Consider the following 10,887-nt stretch of genomic DNA (forward strand, 5'->3'; position numbering starts at 1 on the left):
TGTCCCTGGGTTGGGACGGCGAGGAGGAGGACGGGGGCCCTCGGCAGCCGGGGGTGGATCGCCGCCATGCTGCGCTCAGACCCTGACAGCAGGCTCCAAAACTGTCACTCCCGATCTGTTTTCACTTCAGCTAAACCTCAACCCCGATTAAAATCAAGGAGAGCCGCATTCTCCTCTCTCCTTCTCCCCGTGGTAGGTCCCCTGTAACCTCGAGTCTAAACACTGAGCAAAACACACCGGCGAGGGAATTGGTGAATTTGCTTGGCTGGGAATTGGGGCTGCAGGGGAAGGGGCCACAACCACCCTATCCCTAAACCTGGCCCTGGCTGCGAAGGCATGGCTGCTGCAGTGGTCCCATCCCTGCTGCGCTGCGGGTCTCTGCTGAAATCCAGGGCAGGATGCGCCACTGACACCCTGACCTGCCTCTGCCACGGGTGGTACCATGGCAGCTCTGGCGGATGGTGCATCTGTGAGGTGGAGCAGGTGTGGTGTCAGTGGGGTGCCCTGCACTGGCACCCGCTGCCCTCTACCAGCTCATTTAGCGAAGTCTCAATAAAATAAAGAAACTAAAACAGGTATGTGTGTGTGTGTGTGTGTGTACGCTAACTGCAGCACCAGGACCAGTGAGAGGCTGAAAGAAACTCGCTGAAGGGATGGGGACAGCCCTCGCCCATCAGGGTAGTGTTTAAATTCACTTTCCATTTCAGCTGGCCAAAAAGCAGCTGCAGAGGCCTGGCAAACTCAAGCCACGCAGGCTGCTGCCCACCCTTGCGCTGCAGGAACGGGGGCTCCATGCCAGAGGTGCCACCCCACACAGCATGTCCTGGGGCTGGGAAAGCATCCTCTGCTTCGCCACAAGCAGACACATTGCTTGCTACAGATTGGAGCCAGGGCTGCAAGTGCTCTGCCACCGGTAGGATTGGGCTCGTCCTGGTGCACCGGGCATGAGCCCCCCTGCCGCAGGGAGCCACGCTGGCCAGCAGAATGCTGTCAGCAAGGTGCCTGCTCCCCTTGCCACACAGCAAATGCCCGTTTCCCAAGTAGGTGTGCAACTTGGAGGAAAAAAAATAATCATCACCTGAGAAAAGCGGTCCTGGGACCACCAAACCACAGAAGGTAAAAGCATCATTGGTAGCTACCCAGAAGAGCATCCTGCAAGGTGGCAGGCATCTCCCCATGCAGGCGCCCAGGGCCCCTCCGCTTCCACCTCAAATCAGTGCTGGCCACTGCGGAGGCGGTTTGCTCAGTTGGCTCTGCACAACCCATGCCACCGATTCTGACAGCATTCGTATTTTCTGATCCTATGCACTAAAATCCCACAGCTTCTCTAATGCACTTTGAAGGCAGAATTTGCACCTATTGTAATATGAACATTAAAATAATGTTGAAACGACTTAAAGAGGTTTTTTTCCCTTTTTTCCCAGTAGCCTTTTTTTCCCGACCCCAAAATGATCGATTTTCTTCAGAAAGAAATGTCCTCTTAATTCAGCAAGATTAAAAGAGCATTTTTTACAGTTATTTCTCAGGAAGAAAGAATTTCAAATTTGCTTTTGTGTCTGAGAATACAAAATATGTTTATATAAATTAATCCATAAAAGAGGGGGAAAGTCTGAGATTAAGACCTTCAGAAATATTACTGACTTGTTTTGGAATTCTGTATTAAAAGCAAAACACCAGCTATTAGGAAGAACTGCCATTTTTCAGGGTTTGGTTTCTGTATCAAAATGCAGGCTAGCATCTGTCTTTGCATCTGTCAAAACAAAGGTCAATCATTTTATGGAAACTTAAACACAATGCCCTTGATCCACTGTTTCTGGTTTATTTTTAAGCCGGACGTGACTTCTGACTAATAAAATAAGATTTTCTAATATGGTTCACATTAAAATTACATTATCCCAGAAAACTCAGATTACAAGAAAAATACGTCCAAGAACATTTTCCCTTTATAATAAGGAGATGATATTTTGGGATTGATTTCAACAGCATTTAAGTCCTCTATAACCTTTGCAACTAATATTTCACTTTTCTACTTATAAAGCAATAGGGTAACCAAAGAAAATGCAACAGAAACACGACGGTATCAGAAAGAATTTAGCCACCCTGAGTAAAATGGTTATCTGAAGGCAAACTGAAAAGAAAACAAAGCGAGACTCATAATAAAAGTTATTCCTCTCTCCAAATCAAATATCCTTGGCGCAAGGAAAAAAATTAATGGAAATAAAACCGAAAGGTAAAAATTAAATCAAATAGAGTTGCGGGTTTTATTACGTTTCCAGACTAAGACGCGATTAACATCTATGTTATTTTAGTATCAATTTCTTTAAGGCAATTTGATTTGTGCTATTCCCACTCTGAGCGCATACATAAATGACACTGTCCAAAGCCTGCACTGTAAATCACACAAATTAGGAATGGCTGAATATTCTGGTTAATGCAGAGATGGACGCTTCCCTACCCAGGGATACGATCTTTGGCATTAGCCACAAGACGCAGGTAAAACTGAATTTTATCAAAATAAAGCACACACTATAACAGAGAACGACAATTTTGCAAATATTTTGCAAAACAATTTGCAAAAATATTTTTGCAAATATTTTATAGGAGAGCCTTGAGGAGCAGCCATTAACTTAAGCTAAGCCCCTTGCTCGCGCACCTATTTCTCCCATAATCCCACCTCCCTCCGACACAGACTTAAATTTCCTCTACAAGAGTTTCACTTAAGACGGCTCTTAAGCATCCAAAGCTCTTTTAACCCATACTGGAACCCCAGACCCAACTCATTTCATGATTCTTCCCTGATTTTCATCGGTAGGAGAAGTTGCACGCGGCAGGTGGTCTTCTACCAACACAATCTTTTAAATCTTCTTACCTTCCCCAAAGAGCTGCTTCAGTGTCGATTTAGCGTGAGGGGGGTCCGGACAGATGGCCAGTCTTTTCACGTTTGGAAAGGATGAAAATGCTACGGGGGAAAAAAAATCACAGTGATTTTTTTTCACCGTACAGCGCAGAGGGCGCCGAACCTCATTGGCCCTGGGAGAGCCACCACGTGGCACAGGATGAAGAGCACGTGACCCATTTTCTCCCAAATCCTCAGTTTGCTGGAAAGGGGGATGCACACACTGCTGATGTTCTTGTCATTTCAGTGGGCTTTGATTTTTTTTTTTATTTTTTTAAAGGCCACTGAGCAAATCGGGTTGCCTCAAGGCGATGAGGGCGAACCAGCCAACGCTTTCAACATGAAGGAGAAAGAAGCTCGGGTACGAGACAAGCACTGGGGCGCTGCCTGTGTGCATGGGGAAATTTGGAGATGTTTTACCAGGGTACCAGTAGAGCGATGCCTGCCTACCCGCTCCGGGGACAGAGCCTCCAGGAGAGAGAGGAGGGCATACAGCAACACACATTTGGCTGCCGGTGATGGGCTGTGCTAAACCATCCATCTCAGAGGCAGGCAGCAGCGGAGGGAAGGACCAGGCTGAAGCCCTGACTGCAAACGCCAGAGCTCAGCTGGCTCCCTGAGCCTTGGAGGAAGGGGATGTGTTACAACTGCTCCATCACTAAAAAAAGATTATCTCATGCCCCCACATTGCTCCTGATCCCCTGCAGGCTGATCCCATCCTCTGCTGCCCTCCCGGCTAATGCACAGTGGTTGCACCAACCAACTGCTCCAAGAGATGACAAGTCTCCTCCTTTGGAGGCAGAGGGTCCGCTGAAACAGATTTCTTGGAAGAAGGACCAAGTGCAGTGGAGGGAGCATGGCATGCTCTGGGTGGGCATCGCCTGCTCCTACCACTGCATGGCCACGCCAGGCTCAAAGGACATTTCAAAGTGTCCCCCCACAGACACTCGCCAAACCTAAAACGCAGCACAATTCTGGGGATGTTCTGCCCCAGAAGGGTTCCCGAGGCCCCGTGGAGCAAGGCAAGACAAGCTACAGCTCCCAGTGTCTGACTTTGACTGATGCTGGGGGTCCCTCCTTGCCCCAGCTGTGTATTTCCTAGGGGACAGCAGCTCTGAGCCACCACATCCCAGCCAGCCATGGTCCACAGGCCAAGCAGCTCCTGGCCTTGCCTCGGTAACCACAGGTACCAGCCCGTCAGTGTCAGGACACTCAGTTTGGGGAAGGAAAAAGGAATTTTTGGAGCCCAAGACATCCTCTTGTTTTTCCCATCAAAGCTCAAGCCCATAGGTCACGCCAGTCAGAAGCTGCATTTTCTGGCAACCTGAGTCTCCACCTGGCAAATCCCTCGCCTGTGCCATTTTGTGCTAGCAATATGCCTGTTCATCACCCCTGCCAATGGAAAGCCCCAGGTGAATCTACCTCTGGCATCTGCCCTTGAATTTCAGTGATGTTACTTCTGCAGAGTAGCTGTCCCCAGCCATCCCATCATCCAGGGGCTCGAGCCCTTCTTATCTAAGGGTAACACCTAACACTCCTCAGCTGAGCTTGGGCTTTGGTGAGAAAACACAGCTCTGGCCACCTCCATGCTTTCTTGGCATCACCACCACGTCTCAACCCGGCACTCAGCCTGGCTGCTGGTTCTCTGCCATGGCTGTTCCCCCGCACATGGCTCTGAACAGGGATGGGAGGCATCAGGAGCACAGTCCCTATTTCCAGGTCCTTTCTGAGGCTGGACTGTCTCACCACACTGTTATCAAAGACTAAAGTACAGCCATAAAATGCCCCAAACAGTGTAGAGAAGTGCAGGGTTTCATCTGAAACCCTCTCTGGCTTGGAGGGTCACACTTCTCTAGCCACCAGCCAGACAATCGTGCATTTTATTCCAACAAATACAAGCCGAGGAAGAAACTTGCCATACTTAAACGCAAACTACGGACACAGCCAAAAGCGCTCAGCTTGCTGCTTTCCCCTCCTGTATTTTGCAATGGCCAACGTGCAAAGGGAGAGAAGAAACCCCCTCACCTTCAAGGCCCGCAGCTCCCTGTTCACAGCCCCCTCATCCTTCCCCAGCAATGCCCAGCTAAATCTGGCTCCTGAGTAATTTTCTGAATAATTATATAATGGAGAGGCAGGCAGAGAAATAATTTTAGGCCGCTCTGTTGATAGAAAGCAAGCTGGATTAAAAGATCAGAACAAGCAATACTTAAATTAAAATGGTTTGTTATTTTCAGCTGCAGAAAATCTGTGGCTAAAGCATGGAAGATGTTGAGGGAAGGCGCATCATCTTTCTTTCCCCAAAAAAGAACTTTCTACATATTAGCCAAGGCAAGTTCTAGGTTTCCAACCTACGCTCAGGTTTTGTTTCCCAATGGGTCAAAGAAATACAATTTGCCAGTTCGTATGACATTTTATGTAAAGACTTAAGAGCAGCGTGGAGATGCTTCAAGTTACATTTTGCTCTGCAAGCCGAGTCCAAATTAAACACCATCAACACATCGCTGCTTGTTAAGACATCAGACCCCTTGAGTCAGGAGAATCGGCATGTGGCTTGGCAGACAACTTCATTACCTACGAGAAACATGCCTCCTGGCACACAGCATGGGTTTTATCAGTACCAACGCCTTTGCCTTTAGCATGTGCCTCCCCACACCCCCGAGCTGATGGCAGGTAGATGCCAGGCTTACCGGTGGTAGAGAGGCAGCTGCGGCTGGGAGAAGCCCATCAGACAGCGGGGCAGCTCTCTGCAGGAGCCTATATGGCGTCCCCCTGGCCCCCAGCAAGGTCGGTGGCGCAGGGTGCTGTGCCAGGCCCTTCTCTGACTGATTGCTTTGGAAAGGCGTGAAGGGGAGGCAGGAAAAAAATGGTGAGAAAGGGACCCAACGCTAGGAGCTGAGCTCTCCGCAGGGCACAGTGCTCATCAGCCACATCCCAGATTGATGCCGATAGCTTTGCTCGTTCACCTTCAAGTTCAGATTAAGCAGAAGGGTCAAACTGGGAAATCGTTTGCCGCTGGCGGGCATGTCCCCCTCACCACCCCACAGCCTCATGTCACATCGTGGCCAGCTTTTCCCCTTACCGGCATGGATACTTCCCACCCGAGCACCTTGCTTGCCCCACAGCATCTCCAGCCCCCAGCATCAGCAGTGACCACTCATGGCATTGCCTGGATGCAAGATGGAGCAGCAGCAGTTTCCCAGTGCCAAGTGGTCTCCAAAAACAAAGTCCTCTTCCAGGTGTCCCCTGCACCTGTAGTTTTTCTATAAAATAGTCATGGTACTACACACACAGGATCAGCTCTGAGTTCAAAGGATGAAACCCCATGAGGCAAGAGGTCCAAGACACAGCCTTGAAGGGGGCTTAGCATTTAAAATGAAAACCACACCTTGCTTTGCATTTTGAGCCAGAAGCTGCTGGCTTGCACAGAGCTGGGCACCAGGCTCCTTTCCTGCTTGCGGATGTGGGAGAGGGGCCAGGGCACAGGCCTGGGAGAAGGGATGGGATGTTGGACAGGGAGCGTGGGAAGGCAGAAAAATGAGGTCGGAGACCTTCCTGGAGGGAGGTGGGAGCTACAGGATGTCATGATGTTCATCCAAATGATGCTTTAATAACCACTTATTGCAGAAAAGTGTCTTCACTAAAGCCAGAGAATAAAACACACTTGCTGGACAGATTGGGGTTATGAGCGCTTGTGGGAGGACAGTTTGGGGATTTGGTCCCAGGCTGGACACTCAGTGCCCCCAGCAAGGCCATGCCCTGGTTTTCGCACAGTTATCTATGGGGAGCCCTTCCCCAAGACCTGCCGTGCTCAGGTGGATGCCAGCAAGTGGGGAAGAGTCAGAGCCCTCCCGGGATGCACTCTCAAGTGCATCCTTCCTTCAGCTCATGGCCTCCAAGCTACCAGCAGGAAAGCCAAAGCCACCCTCCAACCCCCCAGAAACCCCTGTATAGATGGATACGTTTGTAAGAGGCTGCCCATAGCACACAGGAGCCGCAGATGGTGACAGCAGAGACCTCAGATGATGTGCGCTCAAGACCAGGCATAACTGGTACCCACCATGTCGCCAGTGAGCTTGGACAAGCCTCCTCACAGGTTTTTGGGCAAGTTCTACCCTTGCTGCCCCTTATTGGGTCACCTGCAGCTCTTCTGAGAAACCCTCCATCCCCTTATCCAAAACGCACCATCTTGTCGCAGGTATAGGGTGTTGCTCTGGCCGGTCTCTCCCAGGGTTTTAGGTGCAGAAAACAAGGATTGGAGACAGTTTTAAAAGGAAAGGGAGAGAAGAGAGGTGGTATTGTCTGTCGCCACAACATTTCTGCTTTATGGAGCTGTCTTCTCACTCAGAGACGCGTGTCCTCCTCTTTGCTAATGGAAAATGTTGCCCCACCGTCCATTTGCGATAGTCAATGCCTGGGACAACACGATGGCCCCAGGCAAAAGCAGATCTATTTTAGTAACAAAAGCAGAGTGGCTGATGAAAATGACCCCATCTATGTGCTTCCCAGCTTAGCTCTTTAGCTGGTTTTAATGGACCCCTGTGACCAACGTGGTGGAAAGTGGGAGGCCGAGTGCAAGGAGGGCAGAGGCGGCAGGACGGGAGACCTGCACGGATGCAGGACCATGCCAACCCCTTCACAGAGAGAGGCCTCAGCAGCAAAGCACACCTCTCATAGAAGCCTTGTTAGCAGGATTGCACTGTGCAGGGAGCAAAACCCCCTTCCCCTTTTTGCCCATGCCGCAGCATTGCCCCTCACGTGGAGCTGGGTCCCTGCGGTGCAGCAGTACCTCTGTCTGCAGAGCCCAACCACATTCTCCCTGCAGGCGCTTTATAGCCTAAGGGAGACTGTGGTGCAGCTGCAAAGACCCCCCAGGATTTGGAAAGGGACTGAGCTTGCCTTACCTTACTCTGCAGGCTGGCCTCGAGCTCCAGAGCAATCCCTCGGAGGGTCCGGTAGCACCAGAAAAGGACATGCTGAGCGCAGGACGGAAACTGGGGGTCCGTGACACGAGCCTGCAGATCAGGACACGGCAGAGGTTAGGCACAGTGCAGAGGAAGGACACCCAATGGCTGCTTACCGTCCAGGAAAAGCAGATTTCAGAGAGAAATAAAACATGGTTTGGGTTGGGGGGGACCAAACGATCAGGAGCATCATCTTCAGGTTGTTTATGAGGCAGGCAGCAAAGCCCTATCTATACTTTTCTCTACATTCAGAGCAGGTTTGGGTAGCTCTTGCCCCAGCATCTACTGACCAAGGGAAGTCATCCAAAGAGCCGGGCTGTGGAGGAGGGGGTCCCTGGGACATGACCCCAGCAAAACCCCCCAGGTGATCACAGCCCAGAGGTCTGGCTGTGGGAACTGCCTCCATGGTGAGAGTGTGAGCCAGGGGTCTCCTTCATCCAGAAATCACACCACAGCAATGGAAATAATCCACCACGTTTCTGTGACATGGGCACAGGGTTATTTTTATTGCTTTATTTTTGCTGCTGCTCCCAATAAGTTAACTGGGGCATGCATTACTCGTCAATAAAATCAATCGAGCAGCCTGAGCCATTAATAAGCCTAGTGCCGGAGGGCAGAAAAACCTCTCCATCACCCAAAATATTCTTTGGGCAGTGGGATGAGCGAGCTGCAGGCCCCACGCATTGCTCCGACTTGGTGCTACTCTTGATGTGCTAGGGCAGCTTGTGTGTTATAAGGGGAAACCTTCCTCTTCCTGGTGACTCAGCAGCCACTGTGCTCGTCCCCAGTGACCTGGGCACGAGGGGCTAGTGCCGCTGCTGTGGGAAGGAGCCCATCGGTGGGAGGGGAGCCCATGGGACCCCCGAGGTCAGTCTTTGGTCCCGCCTGCTGCTCATAGCAGTGTCAGCACTAAGATCAGACCAGGTTGCCCAGGGCTTTATGCCTTTGGGGCTTGAAAACCTCCCAAGATGGAGACTGCACAGCCCCTCTCAGTGACCAACTATCCTCAGAATTAATGTTTTTTCCCCCACAATATCTTATATGCCTCTCTGAACGGCAGCCATGTCCTCCAAGGTAGCGACTGCATCCCCAGCTGGTGTCACCAGCAAGCAGGACAGGTCCCAAACAAATTGCCCAAAAAAATTGGAAAGGATGGAAAACCCAAACTGTGACTCACCGTTGGAGGAGCAGCGGGGGCAGGTTGGGGAGGCTGTGGGGCGGAGGGCTGGAGGTCAGCAGTGGAGGCGGCAGGGGAGGACCTGGAAGGCAGCACGACATCTCAGCACCCCGGGGTCCCTGGTCAGCCCCCCACCCAAGAACCCGCAAGAGCATCCTCCCAGCACCGCCACCATGGCAGAGGGCAACCCAAGGGATGGGGAAGAGCATGGGTAAAACAGCTCCAAGCAGAGGAACCCTTGGTAATCTTTTTACGCTGATTAGCACAAACTTCTGGTCACTGATTCCACTATTGAGAAAAAGAAGGAAAACCCCTGACCATGGCACCAGCTTCATCAAAATACATGTGAACAAGGAGGCTCAGACAAGGATTCAGGATGCTGGAAGGACAAGGGGTTGCAAGGAAACTCCCCGTCCTGCTCCCCAGTGCTGGTGCAGGCGCAAGACTCTCCGTCCCAGCCCCACGGGTGCATCCTGCCTCTCTGCTGCCCACGCAGGCACAGAGCAGCGACCCGCAGCAATGCAGCCCGTGAATTCATGAGGAAAGAAATTTTTATTTGTCTTTCAGGTCATAGGTTTGAGTTTATCCCAAGACAAGGCTTAGCATTCAGGAAATGCGTCATTAAAGAATTTGTCAGCAGTTTTCTTAATCAAATATTGGTCCATCTCCCAGCAGCTCTGCTTCTTGTTATGTTACAACCCTTCCGCTCTTACACTAATATGATCCCAATCATAACCCCATGGTCTTGCACTGTGCCCCATGTGCACACCCACATGCACAGAAAGCAGGAGCACAGAAACTCCTGCTTCCAGCACAGCTTTTTTCTCTAAATGTTTGGTGCAGATAGAATTGTAAGCCAGTCTCAAAAACTGCTATTTCTATGTCTTGCAGCCCCCTGAGATGCACAGGAGCAGGTCAGTCAAACCACACACTTGTCTAGTCACCTAACTCATGTTTTCTGCGATTAAGGTGCAGGTCATCTCCAGGTATGGACATGCCTGCATTTCCCAGAGGACTGGTGCCATGCTGGGAGCAAACCTCAGTTCCAGCATGGGTACGAGTGCACCTCAAGTAATCCAAAAGCTGCCTCCAAGCAGAAACCTCAGCAATGCAATACATGTCTTGACCACGGCCGCTTTAAGCATCTCCCAACACCTCCTGCAGGGCTGTTTCCAGAAGACCTCTGCCAGGCGCAGCCGTCCAGTGGCACCACCACTGCCAAAGAGGCACTGGCTGTGGCAGCTGCCTGTGTCCCCACATCACACAACAGTGGGGTCTTGCTCATCAGTAACCAATGCAAGGCAGTCAGGAGTTGTCTTAAAAGGCAGCACCACAAGCTTATGGACAAGCAACTTTTTGGTCCACTGGTAGACTATCATCCTTGCCATCATCTCCCAAATCCTCTCTCCAGCACGGCTAAAGCCCCTGCATCTTGTGTCTGCTCTGGCAATACAAGAGAGGAATAAATTATTTTTTTCCTGGTTGTTCCTCTCCAGTGAAACACACATTGGTGCCACGAGAAAGACACCAGCAAGCTTACCACGCCAAAAGCTTTCTATCTTCTGATCCATGGCAGTGGAGAGCATGGCTCCATCCCTGCACGGCCAGCTCACTCGCTTGCTCTCATGGACTAGGTCCCATTAGCAAATTTGGTCAGCAACGTTCACGAGGGGTCACCCAGGATGCTGAAGGAGCCATTTGTGAACAGCAGAGAGGCAGAGGTGTCCAGATCCCAGCAAAATCACACCTATTGCTCCCAAATAAAAGCACCTGAGGATGCAATGAATTCCAACGCACTGATGTGGCCAGTCCCTCCAAAAGTCAACCTTTGTAGACTATGACATTTCAACATC

The 10,887-nt window shown here is 50.8% G+C and overlaps 1 protein-coding gene across 1 annotated transcript in view; it reads right to left on the bottom strand.

Annotated features, from left to right (window-relative positions):
• Positions 1 to 7,868, bottom strand: part of PCBP3 (poly(rC) binding protein 3) — a 41,940-nt gene extending 34,072 nt beyond the window's left edge. Inside the window, exon 1 of the mRNA XM_009320766.1 lies at positions 7,803 to 7,868. Within this exon, the coding sequence (XP_009319041.1) occupies positions 7,803 to 7,868 (66 nt within the window). The remainder of the gene's footprint in view (positions 1 to 7,802) is intronic.
• Between the last annotated feature and the right edge of the window lie 3,019 nt (positions 7,869 to 10,887).

This window comes from Pygoscelis adeliae, unplaced genomic scaffold (assembly GCF_000699105.1).
Source record: "Pygoscelis adeliae isolate BGI_AS28 unplaced genomic scaffold, ASM69910v1 Scaffold63, whole genome shotgun sequence".
Lineage (NCBI taxonomy): Eukaryota > Metazoa > Chordata > Aves > Sphenisciformes > Spheniscidae > Pygoscelis > Pygoscelis adeliae.